The sequence below is a fragment of the Nicotiana tabacum genome, chromosome 15 (genome assembly GCF_000715075.1).
Source record: "Nicotiana tabacum cultivar K326 chromosome 15, ASM71507v2, whole genome shotgun sequence".
Taxonomy (NCBI): domain Eukaryota; kingdom Viridiplantae; phylum Streptophyta; class Magnoliopsida; order Solanales; family Solanaceae; genus Nicotiana; species Nicotiana tabacum.
Genome location: NC_134094.1, coordinates 48,470,510 through 48,492,837, shown reverse-complemented (window position 1 = coordinate 48,492,837; position 22,328 = coordinate 48,470,510). Strand labels below are relative to the sequence as shown.

At 36.1% G+C, this 22,328-nt stretch overlaps 1 protein-coding gene across 2 annotated transcripts; it reads right to left on the bottom strand.

Annotated features, from left to right (window-relative positions):
• Positions 1 to 11,485: 11,485 nt before the first annotated feature.
• On the bottom strand, positions 11,486 to 19,144 carry LOC107820509 (aspartic proteinase 36). 2 transcript variants are annotated; one of them, XM_016646800.2, is made up of 13 exons: positions 18,714 to 19,144; positions 18,500 to 18,620; positions 17,220 to 17,647; positions 16,959 to 17,115; positions 16,075 to 16,157; positions 15,884 to 15,980; positions 15,623 to 15,695; positions 15,312 to 15,518; positions 13,146 to 13,270; positions 12,911 to 13,012; positions 12,735 to 12,832; positions 12,433 to 12,571; positions 11,744 to 11,880 (listed from the first exon to the last, which is right to left on the bottom strand). In XM_016646800.2, the coding sequence occupies exons 1-12, from the start codon at positions 18,995 to 18,997 to the stop codon at positions 12,433 to 12,435; spliced, it is 1,914 nt and encodes a 637-aa protein (XP_016502286.2). In that variant the 5' UTR covers positions 18,998 to 19,144; the 3' UTR covers positions 11,744 to 11,880. The 2 variants fall into 2 exon arrangements, with proteins under 2 accessions (XP_016502285.2, XP_016502286.2); XM_016646799.2 differs by lacking the exon at positions 12,433 to 12,571 and having other exon boundaries at positions 11,486 to 11,880; positions 18,714 to 19,143.
• Positions 19,145 to 22,328: the final 3,184 nt, after the last annotated feature.

Below are 22,328 nucleotides of genomic sequence, written 5' to 3'. Positions count from 1 at the left end.
ATAATCATGGAGAGACGGATAACATAATACTCTTAAAAAAGGCAGGCACGGCTAAGGTGCAATAGCAAATCAACATTTCAAGAGCCATCTCACTCATATATCGCCACAAGGCTTAAACATGACCACACCAATGAGTGTGAATAATCAAGTAGTCTCACAACCTATCAATGCATAAGAGCAAAACACACGAAATAGATCAGGGCATGAATAAGATCCATTTTACCAGACGACACACCCTTAGCAAAATGCTGCAATGAGTACGCAAACCAAATCCAATGTAAAATACACATTCTCATTAGGCCTATCGATGGGCGTCCAAACCGATTCAGATCATTCCAAAGTAGGTAAATAGCCTTCCAAAAGTCCATAGTGACTCTATCATGACACATACAATCGGCTGTAATCAAGGGATAGCCTGCCTCTACAAAAATCCAATCTCAAAGCCTCAAGGATATAAAATCGTCATACCTGATCTATAACTTCCCCACTTAGGTGACTGCCACATCACGCATACAAAATCACATCCTGAGAAATACTTCTATAAATCTCCGCACCAAGTAGCAAATCCTGAGCACCATAAATCAACATGCAATTTCTGTAGTAATAGCCAAGCATCCGCAAATAAATACATAATGCATTTTCTACAACACGCACTCTCCTCAAGCAACCTAAAAAGAGTTCTAGCATTGTCTTAAACATCTAAAATCTCTCATGATGTCTAGTACATTGCTACCTTGTCCATTCAATCCCATTCTCACACGGCTCTCTACATCTATTATGCTATCATATGAAAATACGAGAATACCATTATAAACTCTAAATTACGAATAGGATACACGCTACATCAACTAGAAACCTTACTCTTAACTCAATTCAGGAGAAAGTCACAACATATAACAAACTTCCCATGCCTGTAGGAGACATCAATCGCAAGCCATGTTCAAAACCATCGCAAACTCCTCGGAACCCATTTGCACATAACCAGACTACCAGAACTGATTCCCTCTAAATCAACCTAGTCACGCAGACTGTCAACCTAAAAGTCTTGTCACAAAGCACATGCAAAGCCATATCATACCAAAGGATCCAATCATCTCTATCACCATGTTGACCCAAGCCCCTACTATTCTAACCCAACTTCTTCAAATTACTCATGACGCACCTCCAAGGCAATACTAGTCTTTTCCAGTACACTATGGACCTCAATCAAAACTATCCCAAGTGACCCCAACATGAAACATCGTTGTTCTAAGGCTGCACCCAATAGTACCTCAAGCCGAAATGTCTGCTCTGAAGAGACCTTCAATAAATTCGAAGTTGTTTCTTCCATCTCTAAACCATTGCATCGCAGTGCATCGCAGAATTGATAATAATATAGAAATACTCCAAGTCTCTTTCACAATCCAATGCAAATCTCAAATCCTTAGTCACACACATATCCAGGAATCTTTAGATACCACATAGTGAATCTTGAACCCATTAGAACCTTCACGAGAGTCACCCATTTTATCCTAGCCCCGAATACATAGCCAAACATGACAAACAACTAGTGCTCCATTAGCACCTGAGTTCTCCAAAAAGAAACAACCTTCCCTTTCACACTACATCCACAGAAGAATATCGAACCCAAGTCATTCCACAACCTCCATATATCACTAAGGTGGAATAAAACACGCACCCAATAATTCCTTGCTCTAATAATCCTCGAAGTCATCCTCCTTAAGTCATAACTAATCCACAAGCGTCCCTTAGTCCAGAATATATAACATCACATAACCATGTGATCCAATCATCAATGGTAGACTCCCTACTTAGCTTTAAGCCACAATCACCTAACCCAAGGACCTGCAATGATTTCTACTCCTTAACTACCATTATCTCACCTTGTTACTCAGTTCAATCTCTCCTAAGATCATGCTACACTAACCATAACACATCCCAATTTATCAAACCCAATGCACGCTCAACCCTGTGAAAGTCGTTACATCTTCCTCAAGCGATCCAAACCCAAATCATAGTACAAACATCCCACTGGATAGAAAGAGATTATTTATAGGAACCTCATAAGATATCACATAGCTTCTTACCCTCTCATAGGAGATAGCCCACATATATAACCTCATATCGACATATCTTTATGTCATTGCCATAGATACAATAACTATGTAATTAATTGATCTTCCCAAGTCTACACTCATTCACAGATTGTAAGAATCTGTTTCATTCAACCAATAAACAACTAAAACATCTATCAACATACCCAAGGCTCAAGACCGTATTGCACACACCAAAATGATAATCAAGCATTTGTATTCCCTTAGTAGCTCAAGCAACCATTCTCGTAAAATTCAAACTCTAAAAGTGTAAGAAGTCATCACCAAAATGAAATGCACAGGCTTAGTCATTTGTCCATAATGACCTAATAGCATCAAACTTCCTCAAGGTCCGTGGCAACCCTACCTCCAAAATCTATAATGATGCGCTCCAACTTCCACTTAGGTATAGCCATCTTTCGAAGTAAACCACTTGGTCCCTGATGCTCATTCTTGACCTGCTGACAATCAAACACCGCAAGACATGCCCAATAACATCCTTCTTCATCCTTTGTCACTCGTAGTGCTGCTTTAAAGCATGATACATCTCCATAGCACTCGAATGAATAGAATAATGCGTACTATGAGCCTCCTCAAGAATCAACCCCCCTCAAACCATCAACACTAGAAACACAAATCCAACCCTGAAGTTGCAATATACCGTTATCACTAAGGACCACTCCCTCAACACCACCTCGCAACACCGTGTCCCTGAGGACAAGCAAATGAAGACCATCACACTGACGATCTCTGATGCACTCAAACAAGGACGACCTTGCCACACTAGCAAGAACTCTATTATGCTCACAGATGTCCAATCTCACAAATCTATAAGTCAAGGCCTGAACATTCATAGCCAAATGCCTTCCCTCCGTCGAAGTAAATGCCAAACTTCCCATACACTTTGTTGCCTCAAATTTATGTCTTCCTGTCAATTGCTAAAGACTTCAATGGCCAGTAGAAACCTCCCATGACACTTCGTATCAATAATTCCTCCAAGTCGTAAGTACATTCACAATAACTACCAACTCAAAATCACGAACCGGATAATCCTTCTCATGGAGCTTCAACTGCCGCAACATGTAAGAAATCACCCTGCCGTTCTACACCAAACAATTCCAGGACCAATACGAGAAGTATCACAATGCACTCGGTATGATCTTGAACCTGTGGAAAATACCAACACCGAGTTACTATGGATGAAAAACCCCTCCACAAAGTGATGATAGTAGTATGCCTTCATAACACAAGGAAACATTATCCCACACCATATCTGCATCATCATCACCGACCGTCGTCGACCAACTGATATCGAGTACTCAACATCGCATATGAATGAGTAGGAAAGAACTGAAGATATTGGCTTCAAGTCAAAATAAAGTTGGATGATAAGGAATAAGAAAGGAAAATTTCCTAAATCTCTATAGCTTCTCGCAGATAGATACTGACATCTCAGTATCTATCTTCAAGACTCTACTAGGTCTGCTCATGATTAGAAAAAAATCCTTAGAACCTAGAGCTTTGATACCAACTTATCACGACCCAAAATCCCACTGAAGGTAAATAACAATGCCGAAATAAATGTTAATTCAATATCATAAGTACAATTCAACAACAAGGTCTAAATACGACCACAACTGTCCAACAAACACCCAAAATCCGGTGTCACTACATCACGAGCATCTAATAAAATTAACTAATTTCAAATGAACAATAACATCTATCTGGAAAAGAAATACATAGACAAGAATGAATAAGTAGGGAAGGGGCACTCCATGTGCTACGGATTGGATCAAATAGAGCAGCTCACCACAAAGCCTCCATCAGCCACATACAATGGATATGATTTCACAACTTAGAGATTGCAACAAGCAAAGTAATAGAGATTTACTCCAAATGACAATTAAAGCTTTACTTTTTTTTTCTTTATACAACTTTTAGATTTCTTGTTTTCCAAATGTTTTTCAGTTGTCTTAAATAAGACAAGGATGGACGAAAATAATTAATATCGTCCAGGTTCAATACCCTATTATGTTGTCTGAAAATTTCTTCTTTTGCTCGTTCACCTTAGATTTAATTTTGCTTGCTTTATTATAATTTGAATGAAAAATATCAACACGAAGCAATGCATTTAAATGACGTAAATTAATAGTACACTAAAACGATAATGCACCTTGAAAAGATAAACAAAAATACATTTGGAAGTAAGTGTGTTTTGAACAGTAAATGTTGCTTATTTCAAATATATTTGTTTCATGAGAATCGCAAATCCTTTTAGGTAAATTGAAGTTTACCAGTTTTAGGTAACAAATGAGGATCCTAGTAATATAGTATTCTCATTTGATGCTTTAAATATGAAATACTAAAAATAACCAAGCCGAACCGAAATTAAAAAGATCGAGACGATTGTAATGATTGAAAAAAGTTTTAACTTTGATTAAACACAATAAATTTACAGAAAAATTATTATGATATAATTTTTTTAGAATAATCGGCCAAACGGAATCACGGACATCCCTACTACATTTAATTTTGTTCTATAGCGAAACATTTTCTTGTTTTACTAAATCATAATTTTACTCTTACCATCCTATTCAACTTGTTTTAGAATACTTTTCCCAAACTAACCGGAAGCAAAAAAAAAAAAATACAAACTAACAGATGTTACAAAGTAAAGAAGGAAAGACAAGCGTTAGAGAGTGATGAAGTTTTTGTTATGTCGAGGTAGAGACAAATTCGAAAATAAAGAAGATAAAGAACACTAAATTTTAACGTGGAAAATCTTTCAAATCGAAAGTAAAAATCGTAGGATCACAAAGATCCAAAAAGCTCCACTATAATAATAAGAGGGTTACAAAAGTTTTCAAAATTGGCTACATAACAAGTGTCAAACACGGAGCAACAATAGCAACAAGAGCAACAACAAATCAATTGAAGAAAGAGGAGAAGTTACAAAAATAGAGTTGTTGTTCGGGGCTCAAAATTGGATGCTACAGGCCTTCAAATCCGATCTTCACCGTTCAAATCAAAGATCAAGATGTTAGAAACACTCAACCAAAATTGCAGCCCGATCCAACGGTTAACGGATTAAGACACCGTAATTTGAAATTGGTTGGTCGGAACCAAATTTGCAGCGAAACAAACACTTTTCCTTTTCTCTTCTCTCTTGTTGAAAGCTCTCTCACAAACCACTCTTATGTGCTAAAGTCTTTCAAAGACTTATACCAATAAGCCTAGAACAATTCTCCAAAGTTGCTCTATTTATAGATAATGAGTGGTGCTTTCTCTTAAAGCCAAAACCAACTCTAAACAGGAATAAAAATCGAATCCAATTCCGAATATGAAAGGAAACCAAAAGAGAATAGAATTAAGTCATTGATCCTTTGGCTGGACAACATGGGCATGGCCCAACAAATTCCTCCTCCAGCCAAGGGGCCAAATATGTCTTCAAGTAGAGGAACTATTGATAGGTTTCATGCCTGCCAATTTTCTACAAAACGCATGCTTATCTACAACTACCGCCTTTGTCAGTATATCCGAAGGATTGTCATAAGTGTGTATCTTCTCAACCACTAAATCTAGACTCGCGGCTAAGCTTAGAACCATACGAATAGAAGACATCTTCACAACAGAGGAGAAAAATTCATCAGAGTCAACTCCCTTCTATTGGCCAAAAATCCTTAACAACTAACCTCGCCTTATACCTAGGCGTAGAGGTATGTTGATCTTGCTTTACTCTGAATATCCGTTTGTTTCATAAAGCTCTCTTACCTTTCGGTAATTTCACTAACTCATATGTGTCATTCTCATGGAGTGACTTCATCTCATCTTCCATAGCTTCTATTCACTCATATTTGTGAGCATCTTGCATGGCTTCATCATAACTCTCAGGTTCTTATGTCAGTCAAAAATACATACTCATCAGGATGATAGCGCATGAATTTTTTCTTCTCCCATATAAATCTTCTAAAAGAGGTTTCAGGAGCATTCGAAGTAGTTACCTGAGCAGGAATTAGTTGCTGATCAACTACAACTTCATCAACTAGAGCATCTATATCATCTACATCATGATGATTATTTTGATCTTGATCATTATCTTCATTATTATCTTGGGTTCCTTCATGTACAATAGGTGCCTTAGCATTAGAAAGTGGATAAATATCAACTAACCTCTCATTACTCTGAAAATCTATCTTCTCAGCTTTGTCAATATCTTCTATTGTCTGGTTTTCAAAGAATATTATATCACGACTTCTAGTAAGTTTATTGTCAACTGGATCATAAAAATGATATCTAAACTCATCTTGCCCATAATCGATAAAGATGCACTGCTTAGTTTTGACATCCAATTTCGATCTCTCATCTTTAGAAACATGCACACAAGCTTTACACCCAAAAACTCTTAGGTGATCATGAGAAACATCGTTGGCAAACCAAACTCTATCTGGAACATCACCATCCAAAGCAACAGCAGAAGACAAATTGACAATATAAGTAACAGCATTAAGTGCTTCCGCCCAAAATGTATTTGGAAGTTTAGCCTCTGAAAGCAAGCATCTAACTCTCTCAACTAGAGTTTTATTCATTCTCTATATCAAACTATTTAATTGAGGTGTCTTGGGTGGAGTTTTCTGATAATGAATTCCTTGTTCTTTGCAATAGTTATTAAAGGGGCCACAATATTCACCACCCTTGTCAGTGCGAATGCATTTTAATTTCTTTTCTGTTTGTTTCTCAGCTAAGGCCTGAAATTCCCTAAATATGCCAAGTGCTTGATCTTTGGATTTCAAAGGATACACCTAGAGCTTGCGAGAATGATCATCAATGAAGGTCACAAAATAAAGTGCACCGCCTTTTGACTTTACTTTAAAAGGATCACACAAATCAGAGTGTAGTAGCTCCAATAATTCGGGTTTTCTTGAAGGAGGATGGTTATGAAAGGAAACTATTATCTGTTTGCCAGCTAAACAATGGATACGCCTTTTCAGTTTTTCTCGTTTCACTCTAGGAAGCACTTTTCTTAGCCAAACACGTAATCTCCCTCTCGCTCATATGACTCAGTCTTTTGTGCCACAATTCTGATAAAGTGTCACTTTCCACCGAGTTTATAGAATCATTAAGAATAGAGCCATGTGTCACATATAAATGAGGAGACTTGACTCCTCGAGGCCACTACTAACGAGCCCTTGGTGAGCTTCCATTGGCCATTAAAGAGGGCATTATGGTAACCTTCATCATCTAATCTTCCTGCGGAGATCAAATTGAAAGGAAAGTTGGAGCATGTTTGACATTCTAAAGAACTAGCGTTGAACCATTATTAGTTCTCAAATAAACTATGCCAACACCAAACACCTTGACTTCACTGGCATTGCCCATCTTTAACACACCAAAATCAAAAGGAGTATAAGATGAGAAAAAGTCTTTTCTTGGTGTGACATGTGAGTTAGCTCCAGAATCTACTATCCAGCTCGTCTCATGGGATACTAAATTGATAACGTTTTCATCATAAGCAAAAAGAAGGTCATCTCGAACAATAGCAGCAACTTCACTAGCATTGCCCATCTTTAACACTCCAAAATCAAAAGGAGTATAAGATGAGAAAAAGTCTTTTCTTGGTGTGACATGTGAGTTAGCTCCAGAATCTACTATCCAGCTCGTCTCATGAGATACTAAATTGATGACGTTTTCATCATAACAAAAAGAAGGTCATCTTGAACAATAGCAGCAACATTGTTCTCGTCATTTTCAACTTTCTTTCCTTCTCTAGTGTCTTGCTTTAACTTGTGGAATAACCTTTTGATATGTCCTTTCTTGCCACAGTGATTGCACGTTATATTATGGTATTTGGACCTTGACTTACTTCTGTTTTTACCTCTATTCCTCGAATCTCTTGTTCTATCTCTCCCCCGGTCTTCTGTAACCAAGATATCTGCTTGTGAGGACGAACCTTGAGATTTTCTCCTTACTTCCTCATTCAACACACCACTCTTGGCATATTCCATGGTCACCTTACCATCAAAAGCTGAATTTGTCAAAGAAATACGAAGAGTTTCCCAAGAGTGGCAAGGTATTAAGAAGCCAGTCCTTGTATCTCATCATCAAAATTAACTCCCATTCTAGACAGCTGATCAAGGACACCCTGAAAATCATTTATATGATCAAGGATAGGACTGTCCTCCTTGTATTTAAAGATCATCAATTGCTTTAGTAGGAACAACTTGTTGATCCCAGTTTTTGAAGCATAAAGAGTCTCTAGCTTTTCCTACAATGATCTCGCACGTGTCTCATTCACAATATGGTTGCGAACATTATCTTCAACCCATTGTCGTATATATTCACATACTTGTTGGTGCTCGAAATCCCAATCTTCATCAGATATAGTCTTGGGTTTATAAGCTGCAAAAACTAGTAGATGCATCTTCTTCATGAACACCAAATCTTTCATCTTGCTTCTCCGAATATTATAATTGCTCCCATTTAAACATACCATCTTGCTCATATTCGCCTTCATTCCGTAAAAACTCGGATAAATAACCAAGGCTCACGAACAACTCTTAGGTGCTAAAGTCTTTCAAACATTTATACCAATGAGCCTAGAACAATTCTCCGAGGTTGCTCTATTTATAGATAATGAGTGGCGTTTTCTGTTAAAACCAAAACCAACTCTAAATGGAAATAAAAATCGAATCCAATTTCAAATAGAAATGGAAACCAAAAGAGAATAGTATTAAATTATTGGGCCTTTGGCTGGACAACATAGGCATGGACTAACAGTTTTCCTCTGTTATTTCTTCTGTAAATCTTTTTTCTTCTTTTCATCATTATTTGTGTAGAAATATAAGAAGAGAAACTGAGATTACATTAAAAATTAAATTCATTAATCCAATAATAGAAGCGCATGCAATACTTTCGTTATACAACAGAAAATCAAATTAGTGTTAACACATATGTTGCTACATTTTCGTTGTAGTTGACAATATTATTATGCTAGATTTCTAAACTGAGGTCTGCGGGAGACCATAATTTATTGAGAAGGTTATGTACTCGATAATTTTGAAAAATTAAACTTCAAAGAGGCAAATGTATCCACTAATCTCTCCGTCTTTATTACTATACTAATATCTGAACGCGGTCAATTATTAAAGAATATTAATTGTTTTATATTATAATTTATCTTTTTAGTATATTATATCATGTTGCGCTAATAGAATTTCAACTGGCATCTTACTTCTCAATACAATATTTTATTAACTAAACAATATGAAATTAAAGAAACACAAATTATATAGTCATCATATAACATTTTTTTCTTATTTTTTATTATAAATTTTATTATTTAATATTATTACATTATTAATATGACGATTTATTAGCTCGTCCCTTGGCTTAATATCATTGTCCACTACTCCTTTTGACATAATATTTCTTACTTCTCAAACAATTATTTTTAAAATTTTATTGTATTGTTCACAATTTTTAAATTTTCTAAATTTATCAATAATATCTTTGTGTATTATTTACTTAATTTATTTTATTTTTAAAATTAATTTAAAGTTGAAAAATCCTCATATTAACTCTATTTTCATCTTTGTACATTTTTATACTGTAATATTAGAAAGTTTTCTTCATTTTGAATTTTACATATAATCGAAATACTATCATACATGAATCAAATTGTAAATTTTGAAATTTTTCAAAATATAAACATATAAGTAATTTTACTATTTTATCATAAATCTACTGATATTCTTAATAATTGCTATTTTTGTATTATTTGCCATAAGCAAATGAACTTTTCTTTTATCTCAACTCAGATATTTTTATCTGTACATTCGAAATAATAGTTTTATCTTTAAATTCAAACTCAAATTATTTTCTTTATCAAAAAAAAAATATTGGCAGTTTGAATTAGCAGTTTTTTGTAGATATAGACAATCATATTAGGAAGAAACTACGCAGTTTTTTATTTTTTTATTTTTGTTTTCTATTTTAAAATAATTTTAAATTTTCAACTTTGTTTGAGCTTAATTTCATTTTATTGTTTACAATTCTTCACTTTTCAAAAATTTTCAATAATATCTTTGTGTATTATTTACTTATTTTATTTTATAAATTAATTTAAAGTTAAAATATCCTCAAATTATCTATATTTTCATCTTTGTACATTTTTTTCTACTATAATACTATAATTAATTTTCTTAATTTTAAATTTTACATTTAATCGAAATACTATCATATTTAAATCAAATTGTAATTCTTAATTTTTCAAAAATATAAACAGATAAGTATTTAATTATTTTGTCATATATCTACTAATATTCTTAATCACTGCTATTTTTACAGTATGTGCCATAAGCAAATGATCTTCTCTTTTATCTCAACGTAATATGTAAATTCGAAATAATATTTTTATCTTAAATTCGAATTCAAATTATTATTTTTTATTATAAAAAAATTTGGCAATTTGACTTGGTAGTTTTTATAGATATACCTTACCATATTAGGAGAAACTACTCCCAATTTTAAAACTCCTAACTTTGTTGGAGCTTAATTTTATTTTATTGTTCACAATTTTCAATTTTCTAAACTTGTCAATAATATCTTTGTCTTATTTACTTAATTTATTTTATTTTCCAAATTAATTCAAAGTTGAAATATCCTCGTATCATCTCTATTTTCATCTTTGAACATTTTTTATTCTATAATATTATAATCAATTTTCTATTTTTAATTTTACATATAATCGAAATACTATCATATCATGTTGGCATCTTCCCAATTTAAAATAGAATAGGTTTTAAAATAAACAATTTTAATATATAAAATTATTGTTTCTATAAAAAAAAATAGTTCAGCATGTTTAAATTCAAATTCAAAGATAGCAACTAATTATTAACAGTATATTATGCATAATTTATTTATTTTAAAATTTAAATTAAAAAAGAAAGTAATTATTACCTAACCTAACTAATTTTGTCATAAATTGCCAAGTGGCCTATTGTGAGGCTATCACTTGGCTTAATATGGGAGTTTTTTTCTCTCCTTTTAATAATATATAGATATAGATGATTATTTGTTTATATACTTATTTATTTGATGTTATTACATGCTGGACCACGCTATTCATATGAATTCCTTGTAACTTGGTTTAAAATTTTCCCGTTCATATCAGAAATAGCGGAATCCCGGAGACACTGACCACGCTATGGACAATTGAAACATTGGGGATTCCTAGCGATTAAGCAAAAAGAAAGAAAACTAATTACCTCCAAATGCATGGATCACATCTCGAAAGTCGCTCCAAATCCCATCCACATTCTTGAAATGTTGAGGAGAACGATTGAGATTTGAGCATCAAGAACACAGAATTTGACAGCGTTAAGAAAGATGACTGAAGGAAGTGGGAAAAGCAAAGAGTCTACCATAGAGCGTAGGAAAAAGTGTAATGAGGAAGAAAAAAAAGTACTCCCAAGTCTAATGCCAGGACACTACATATTTGTAACCGGGTATATTTTCCTTTAACTAGACAAAATTAGCTAGGATTTACAAAAAAAAAAAAAAAAAAAAAAAATTATGTCAAAAGTGCCTTTTCATCGATGGGCAATATAATCTCCTTTAATTTAGCGGCTGGAGTTCTTTTTCATGTGTTTCAACGCTTCCAACAGGAATATATGGGGTTTCTTGCCTTCGTCTCCAAATTAACCATCCCATGGAAGCTGATAATCCAATTATCAGGACAACTAGTAGCGCTACCACTACAACAAGGTAATTTTGCTGCCATCGTATCCTAAATCGTTGCAATGAAACCATATCAAACCAACAACTTGATAGTTACCACACCAAAAAAAATCAAAAACTTATATCATATGAAGTATTAGCAAAGAATTTATGATATAACCACATACTAAAGATAATATCCCAATTAATTGTCAAAACAATTAATGTAATATTCACTTACCAAAAATATTGTTGTGGTGTGTTATCCAATCTCTTTACATTAGAGTTAATTAAGGTAATACTTTGCTATTAAGATTTTGAGATGCAGCACATTAAACTTTGATCAAAAAAATTTCAAATTATAGTATGCGAATAGGGTAAAAATGAAGTTTTTTGGTTATATATAAGCTATTGAATCTCCTTGCCATAGGGGAAAAAATTTAGTTTAGTAGCAAAGAGGGTTCAAAAGTTGCTTTCAAGTCACAAGTTCAAATCTCAATTATGACATTCTAGTATTTTTTGAATCCCTTATAAAAAATTCCTGGCTCCGCCACTATATCCACCAATCCAAGAACTTGGGAAAAATATTGAAACAATGAAAAATGGAGACGAAAGTCATCACCTATTCATCATTATCCTTGGAATATACAGTTGAACTGGTGCCATGCAATGTAGACTCATTCACGTTTCCTAATTTAGGAATGTAACTTACAGACGTGTTTAAAGGCAAGATGAACAGATGCATGTCAAGTGTTTCCCATCTGAAATGCAATGCGGAGATTTATTTTGCATTATGAAAAGAAAAGGCACATTTTTTTGACAAATCAGGATAATTTTATAAGTAATGCTATGATGCTAAAAGTTTGTACAGCATAAGTTCTGCAATATTTATGAACATGCAAAGAATGCAGATTGCTTTTATACCTCTTTGGTGGGGGTTCAATGTCCCATTTGACTAATTTATAACTTCCAAATGTATCAGGAAGATGAAAACGATTCTCAGCCAACCGGTTTATTATTTCCTGCAAATAGATAAATGATGAATAAAGGGTTCTTCAATCAAGAAATAGTCCTCACATATTCTAGAGGTTTAGAGATACTGTTGCAGTGGCATTTGGCATGTAGTTTGAAGATCCTGCAGGAAAGATGGCCCATCTAATGAGGGAATCATTTCCTTCTGTCGAAAAGTTCATTAAGTGAACCTGCAAGGTATCTTCCAATAAGTGACATATCATATTGAACAAAATTAAAATACAGTTAAGTAACTTAAAGAAATGGGATATACAGTTTTAGATTACATCAGACTGACACAACTTTGGGTCATGCAAAAATTACCTGTGAGACGTTAACCTCCAACTCTTGCGCAATAAAATGGGCAAGCTCTGGGACACGAGGCTTCAATTCTGAGTAATCAACACTCAGTGACATATAAAATGATACGAATCCAATTTTGATTTTCCCTGCCAATTCAGGTCAAAGATGAAATAATAACAATCATAAGTATCTGCACTGGGAAAAACTGAGTTCAGTACCCATTCAATCTTGCACAGGACCATTCCTAATTATAAGAAACGGTGTAACTCAATGGAATCAAGTGCAGTACCCCCAAAATTGTAAATTGTTACCAAATTAAAGCAAGGAGTCAAATTATCAGAGGGTTATGCCAAGGCCAACCCTATGAGGACAACGCCTTCCTTGTATCTGGCAAAGAAGTAGGGAGATGAATTCCTGAGGGCTCATTCGGATGGTGTTAGTAGAATTGATCAACCAGTTGGACAGCCAGAAAAAGTAGCAAAGATGGGCAGAGAAGACATGGAGGGTCACAGCATGCGTGGAATGTTTCCTCTTGGAGAAGCCCTACTACTCCTCAAAGTGATCCATGGCCGAGACAGGGAGGGTCCCTGGAGGTGGCTAAAAGTGGCTAGTAGAGTTTTTTTTTGTGCTGAACAGTGTTATTGAATGTTCGTTTGAAGCATACATAAATGTAACGACCCGATCGGTCGTTTTGATCACTTGCATTTCTGTTCGGTGGTTCGAGGCCGTGAGTAGCTTCATATGATGTATTACGACTTGCGTGTATGGTCGGCTTCGGTTTTCGAGCATTTCAGGATTGATTTGGAAGAATGATTCTCATTTTAGAAGCTTTAAGTTGGAAGAGTTGACCAAGTTTGACTTTTGCGTATTTGATCTCGGATTAGAGTTTTGATGGTTCCGTTAGGTCCGGATGGTGATTTTGGACTTAGGCATGCATCCGGATGCGGGTTTCGAGTCTCCTAGGTTGTTTTAGCTTGAATTGGCGAAAATTGGATAGTTGAAGGTTTGGAAGGTTGATAGGTTTGACCGAGAGTTGACTTTGTTGATATCGGGTTCGGATTGCGGTTCCGAGAGTTGGTATAGGTCCGTCGTGTCATTTGGGACTTGCAAGCAAAATTTGAGATCATTCTGAGTTGATTTGGTATGGTTCGGTATGAGTTTTGGAAGTTGAAAGTTCATTAGTTCATTAGGCTTGAATTTGAGGTGCGATTCGTAGTTTTGATGTCGTTTGGTGTGATTTGGGACCTCGAGTAGGTCTATGTTATGTTTTGGGACTTATTGGTACGTTCGAACGGGGCCCCGAGGGGCTCGAGTGAGTTTCGGGGTGATTTCGGATCATTTTCCTTCATGTTGTGAGAAAAAAAGAATAACTATAGTGAAAAATTCGCTGGACCCATCTGCATCTCTGGAGCACAAATCTACACCAACAAATCTGTGACAAGCACGAAGGTTTTCTAGAAATTGACTTCAGTGAAGAGAAGGCATCTCAAGAGTGGGGTTACTCACAATGTTCTATATGCAGTAACTGTTATACTCCTTAAAATTATAGTTTCCTTCAGTAAAAAAAGTTTGTTTGGGTCCAAACTCCAAAAAGGTTAAGAATGTCATGACATCAGAATACGTCTTTACTAGCGGGTGCTTCTCAGGAACTCTGGAATGCTAAGGAGATAGATGAATACAAGACTTGATGAAACAATACACAAATGCAAGCTCAAATGTCATTTTGAAAGCTGACATTTTAGACACAGGAACATTCATGGACCTAAATCAAAGAGAGGATGTGAAATCATCAAAGTTAACCTAATCTTAGGCGATATAGCAAAAAACCAACATAGCAAATCAGAAACCAAAATGAATTAAAAATATTAGGGGGAAATGATGCAAAACAGCCTGGTGGAATTATAATGGGCAGCCCGGTGCACAAAGCATCTCGGGTTTACGCGGGTCCGGGAAGGACCATACCCCAAGGGGTGTGAGTATGATGTAGACAACCTAATTCAAGCAATAGTGGCTGCTTCCACTTCTCGTGACATGTAGGTCAGACGGAGACAACTTTACCGTTGCTCCAAGGCTCTCCTTCTGATAGAATTATTGAAATAAAACCAGTTCCACTGCAAAACTGGATAAAAGCACGACTGAAAGGCATACTAGTGGTGACAAAAAGATAGGAGAACAGTTTCTTCATACCAGGTGCATAATGCTCCGGAGGTAAACTAGGTGCCAGCGCAGGAGTCAAATTTGCACTGGAGTTTGTGTTGTCCAAGCCTGAGGGCAATGGTGGAGGCGAAGGAGATAAATTTAGTCGGTCCCATATCTCAGAACAATTAGTTTTCCAAAAACCAATCCTTTCATTTTCACGATCGTAGGTTACAAGAGTGTTGCGGACAACAATTCCTGTTGCAATTAAAAGCAAAAGGCACGCATGTTACAGCTTATACAACTGAAGAATTTGGCAGATGAACTTTCCCAAGATGCGAAAAGATATATATGACAAATACCTCCAAGAAGAGTAGTTGGATCCTTCCCATTCTGAAAAATTCCCAAGCAGTAAGCCCCACGCACCTTTGAGTGCTTTATAGCAATCAGTTACAGTAAACAAAAGGGTAGAATTAGTCAACATAGATATACAGAGAGAAAATGGAGCCACTTATCAAAACAAAAACAAAAAATGTAGCCACTAGGAGAGATGAAGCCAAAAGGAGATACAGATTCTAAAGGCAAGGTAGTAAGATAAAAACCATGTGGATTAAGATGCCTACCCTGAATAAGTAGTTTTCAGGAGTGAGAGATAGTTTCTTTCCATTGCTAAATACCATGTCGATAGGTGGAAATGATTTTGAGAGCTCTGAGATGTCACTGCAATATACAAGACATTTAATACAAGATACAACACCAAAAATAAAGGAAAGAAAAAGTTAATGATCTAACATTTCTGTAGTTAATTTATTACCTTCCAGCACCAGAAAAGCATATATCTTTATAATTCGGGTCAGGCCCTTCGATCACTCTTAGAGAATGAAGTTCTTTCATGACCTGAAATAAAATTTTCAGGAGTTGACTCGAGAACGAAAAAGAAAATTGTCTTAATAAAAAAATTCAACAAAGTATCCACCACCCATTGGTAGAATATTGTTAGTAATACACAATCCATCAATCCACTTCTTTTGGCCCCATAAATCAACTTATTCCTCTACACAAATAAACATATCCAAAAATGAATGATAAGAAGCTAAAAACATCAAAGATTTGCAGAAGCTTTCTAGTATATAATATATAAAAAAAAGCTTTCAAAAGTTCTTTTTTAGTGACATAATTGGAAGAAAAAATTGCATATTAAAAGGAAAAAACAACTATAATAAGTAGTTAACAAACGTAAATTAACACCTTTAAGATGCTGCAGCACAAGGAAAACGGTTCGGTGAGTTTCGGAATTATAGGATCACAAACCACCTGGATTCTTTGTTTCTCCTTCAAAGTTATGTAGTAAGCATTGGAGCCTTAGCCTAATAACTGAGTGTAATTAACAGGTTTTACTTTTACTTCAAATCCCACATATTAGCAGGCATTCTCCAACTATGTCGAGCCTGTTACCAAAATTATGCAGTTGTTTGTTCCACCAACATGTGGTGTAAATCGTTATTCAGGCAAAGGTGACTTAAATTGTCACATGCAACAAAAAGACATTAACCACAAACACATCATTCAGATGAAGTTCAGCTTTCACAGATTCCATTCTTCTAGTCACAAGCTCGCAATTTTCACCAGCACTTGTCTCTGGCAGAGTGCATTAAAAAATGATAAATATGATAGTGCATAATCTAGAAAACATCTTACAGCACTCTTGAAGGCCACAAATGCAGCTTCTGGAAGGTAAGCATAGGTAGTACCACTATCAAGCACAGTCCCATGTTTTCCATCAAAAGTCTGAGGATTTAGATTCAGGGCCTTCCCAGCAACATGTATCTCCTTCAGCTCAATATTGTAATATGGACTGTTGCCATCCGAGACTAGAGTAAATGCATAAGATTTATCGAGTGTATTTGTTATAACACCTAAAATTCCCATGTGATTAAAACAATTATATCCAATATATACCTGCGTACAGGATCTGAATGGGAAAAGACCATTTCAGAAGGGGGTTTTATTCCTCCAAGAACCATGGCACCACCACCGAAATCCATTCCACCATAACATAAGGAGAATGAATCACTAATCACATGTTTCTCAACAAGTTGATCCACTATACTTAGATCCCCTCGGCCTAAGCCCATGATACCATCAGCGTGTTGGCTGTAAAGATCACCAGTTTCCAGATTTTCACATCCAAAAACAGCTCGTTCGGGTGCTAGCTCACTTTGGTTTCCAAAGGACACGATGTCCTCTCCGAGCACTCCACTACTAGAACTCATCTCGGCATATTGTCTTTCATAAATACATTGCTCCCTCTCATTGTCACAGGTACAATTAATATTGCACTTTACAGGTCGATAGGTACTTGACATTTCTGGCTGAAACTTAGGATCCTAATTCAAAGAACAATGAAATAAGTGCATTGATCAAAAAGAGAGAAGTGATATTCAATCGATTCTGTAGCAAATTAAGCATTTATCAACAAGATTGATGCAAACTCACTGCTAGGTCAACAGTTTTCCGGAAAAAAAAAAAACCAGCACGGTGACGAGTGCCAAGTGGCTATATTTACAAAGCAAACACCAGTTACTGTACATTTCACAATAACAAGCAAAAATAAGAAAGATACATCAACTCACTATCATGAAAGAAATCAACTCTTTACAATAAAGCAGCATATCTCATCAACAAAGTGAAGCTTAAAAATCCATCTGTGTAACTACTTCAACATTGTTTTCTTCTACTTCATTTTCCTTTTCTTCTTTTTTTTTAGGGCAAATTAGATGAATTTTGTTATACAATGCTCCAATACAACCCCACCCCTGCCCCACCCACACAAAATGTAAACAAAGAATAAAACCACAATAAGCCCTAATAGACCCACTAATCAAAATCTGTCCCAAAGAACAAAAATTCCATTAACACTAAAACCTAGAGCAAAACTAACCAATTTTCCTTTGTTTATTTCATTACTCAGTAGCCAGTGCTGTAAGCGGAATAGTAAGATATCTGAAGCTTGGGGTTTCTCTTTTTCGATTATCTCTTTCTCTAATGTTGGTAACGGAAACAAGGGTTAATAGTATATTAAGCTTGAATTCAGCAGAGGTTTTATGTCCAAAAGAAGCTTCTGCTGACTCATAACCTAACATTGGGTACTTTAGATTAATACTATAGTTTTGTGGAAGTAAAATAAATTTAGTGAGTAGATGATTAAAAGAGAGAATGTAGGTGAGAAATGAAGGAACCTGATGGTTGCCACACTGTTCACAGGTAGAGCAAGGGACATAGGTAACGGTACTGCCAGTATCAACTATAAGAGCAAACCTCTGGGGTGGAGTTCCGATCCAAAGACGAGTCGAATAATATCTGCATCCTCTCAATTTAAAAATCAACTTAAAACAGAGAGAGATAGGCATAGGCATCCATTCATTTTAAGGAATTCGGATACAAGTTTCTGACCCGTTAAGGAGGAGATCGTCGTGGAGAGGCATACGAGCACTTGAAGGGCTTTTCTGGAGGTGTCGACGGGAGAGTTGTTCATCGCGTGGTCGGGAGGTTTCTTTAGGAGGAAAAAGAGGGAGAAACATTGTACTTCGATCCCCGTCGTTGATGCTATTGGGTGAGGGGAGAAAAACAAAGCTTTCATTTGAAACGTCTGAAATTCCACTAGAAACGACAATGAATAGCAGAAAGATGAAGGAAATTAGGATAGGGAGATTGTGAGTTAAGAGCGCCCGCGCCATTTTAGAGCTCAGTTATGGCTCAGGCGACAACACAGTTTAAAGCCAGATCGGAAGGAGGATTGCTGGAAAGATCAGAGGAAAGGGATGGCGTAAGGTTATTACCTGACAAAGGCCAAAGCCGGGTTTGTTTTTTTTTTTTAAAGCAAATATACCGACTGGTTGCCTGGTGTTGTTTTTATTAATAATCAAAATAAAACTAAAATGTGTGATCTCAGGAAATGAAAGTGCGCAAAATGAAAATACATGAATTTTAATATCAAAGTCATGTGTAAAGCACTCCTTTGATAATACAAAAAGAACTAAAAACCATGATCCTTGAGAAAGCCAATTTGCATATGACTTGCAATAAACTCTTGAATAGCTGCCTCTCATTGCATTTGATTCTGGGCATTTGCACTTGTTATTTTGAGGTTTAGGCAGCTCCACCTGATCTCTTTGACTGAAATATAAGCTTGACAAGATTGAGCCAAGCCCCCTCCAAGATGCAAATCCGGGTCAAGGTAGTAGTGTTGTTATTGTGCCTTTGGCTCCTTGTTACGCGTTCATTCCTGATCCTTCTTGCTGAGAACCTGTTGTAGTTAGCTTCCTCATGTATGATAGATGTCCATTGTATCTGGTAACTCCTCCACTTATTGCTAAAAAGATCTGCATAAAGATAAGAAGTCTCATGGATAGTCATATCTGATCTGGGCAGTATAAATTACTTACGCATGTATCTGGTCATTGTAGCTTGATGTGCTGTGATAGGATTACTTTGTGTGATCCTCAGGAAGTAGTAGATGCAAGGGAATATGCATTGTTTATTGTAGTGCTTCCCGCTTCCTCCATTCTGGACATAAATATGATCCACAAGTTAAGGTTTATGTGCAGCCTTTTCTTTGTCTTGTTGCGTGTATATTTGGGTTGACCTATGTGGTGGTTCACCTATAGGGAAAGAGTATCAACGATACTAATACCATCCTTATAGGTTCGTCCACAACATTGAGCCAAGTCCCCTCCAAAGTACCTGTAAAATCAGAAAACATGTTAGAGGAAAAATTATTCCTTCTCTCGTCCCTAAGGATTTGAGTTGGAAGTATAATGTCATCTGCTTCCCTTATGGATTTCCCCATTCCTCCAGCATACCTTCTCCTCCTTCCCTTTCCAATCAAAAATCTTCTCCTTGATTTTATATCCATCATCAATAATCCTTTGTCTTGGCAGTCCTTACCCTAAGATAAGGTATTTGGAGCTTGTCATTATTCAGAATCTTTCTCCCATGTGTGTCCAGTTCCCAGAAGGAGTGCACCTGTATAATGGCTTATTGATCCAATGTCCAGTTAGCTAAATGATCGGCTAACTTGTTGCCTTCTCTCAATACATGAACTACTTGGAATACACCCCTAGACAGTATAGCTTTGATTTCATCAATTTGATTAGCTATGTTCCAAGGTGGTTCCCATACTTCCTCCAGCACTTTCCTCATGAGTAAAGAGTCAGTCTCAATTATGCATGGAGTATACTGCATATGAATTATGTACTGAGAACTTCAAGAATAGCATGTGCTTCAGCTTTGTTATTAGCTACATCTTCAACTGCATCTGCCTAGGCATAAATAAGATCCCATATTCTATCCCTTATGCAAAAACCATATAAAGCTCCTCCATTATCCCTTCTACGAGCCCCATCAGTATTACATTTAATTCAACCATTAGGAGGCAATTGCCACAACACCTTAGTATACCCCAATCTAGGGACATGATGTAACAATTTCTCATGTAGATCCGGCCAGTAGGAGTAATACCCTTAAAGCATGACCTTCTCACCTTCAGTAACATTTGTATTGAGGTTGATATCTGAAAGATCAACCTATTAAATGACACATTCTTTCCATACTTTCTTCAATTCCTCTTCTTCCGTAAGTGCCAAACTATCAGACTTGACATAGCTTGATACACTGCCTTTAAACTTGTATTAGCAGGTTTGCTCCACCATTCATTTATCACTTGTACAAGCTGCTTCCCTTCTGTTTTGATCCCTGCAGGTGCACCAAAGTAGTTCCACACAAATCTGGCAGCTGGAGATGTCAAGAAGACATGAGGCAATGTCTCCTCTTTAGGGTTCCTACAACACCAACATCTTGAAGATGTAAGTACCCGAGCCTTAGGAACCAATCATCTAAAGGTAGTTTTTCTTTACATAACCTCCACATAAAGAAACTGATCTTGAAAGGCAGCCCCTTATCCAAAATAATTTGTACAATTTGCTTTCTTCCATCTCCTTCTTATGTAATGCCATGCAGATTTCACTGTAAAATTACCTTTTGTTTCCAGTTGCCACCAAGGCTTGTCCTTCATAAAGTGATCAGAAGGTGGTGTGATATTCTCCAAAACATGATCATCAAGTTCATCAGGTAGTAGTGCTCTCAAAAGTACTTCATTCCATACCCCATTCTCCATCACTTCATCAACATATCTTATGGATTCATCACACCAATGGTCTGGACCTGAAGCATGATAAAGAGCTCCAAGTCCAGTCCAATTATCATACCAGAACTAGGAGTTTCCACTCTTCAGTTGCCATCATACTTGGTGCTCCACCTCATCTCTCATTTGAAGCATTTTTCTCCACATATGATATCCAAGTCTCCACGGTACTACTACTTCATTGATTTTCTTGCAGTACTTGTTTCTCATAAATGTAGACCATAATGAGTCCATTGTTCTATAATTCCATCAAAGCTTTGCAAACAATGCCTTTGACACATCATGTAATGACCTAAAACCAAGACCTTCCTCACTTTTAGGTAGGCATAAATTCTCCCATGAATCCCAGTGTCTTTCCCTTCCATTACCTTAGTTGCTCCAGTAAAATCTAGCAAATATCTTGTGCAATTGGTTGATCACATATGCTGGTGGATTCACAGCTGACAAGATGTGTATTGGCATGCTCTCTAAAACATGTGATATCAGTACTGCCCCGCCACCAATTGATCATAGCTTACCCTTCCATGATGATAGCCTCTCTTGAACTTTGAAAATGATGTTCTTGTAAAAATCTTTCCTCTTGCTGTAGAATATAGGACATCCCAAATATGTAAATGGGAAGGGGTGTCTTTGAAACTCAGTGATCAAATGGATAGTGTTAACTTCATCTACAGGTGCACCTTCATGCATATAAAAGGAAGACTTTTCCTTGTTGATCTTCTGACCTGAAGCTGCCTCATATTCCTCCAATACATTCATAATAAGTTGTATTGCCCCATAGTGAGAAGAATATAAAATGATTGTATCATTTTCATATGATAGATAGTTGATGTTGTGACTCCATTTTGGCATACCAAAGCCTATGA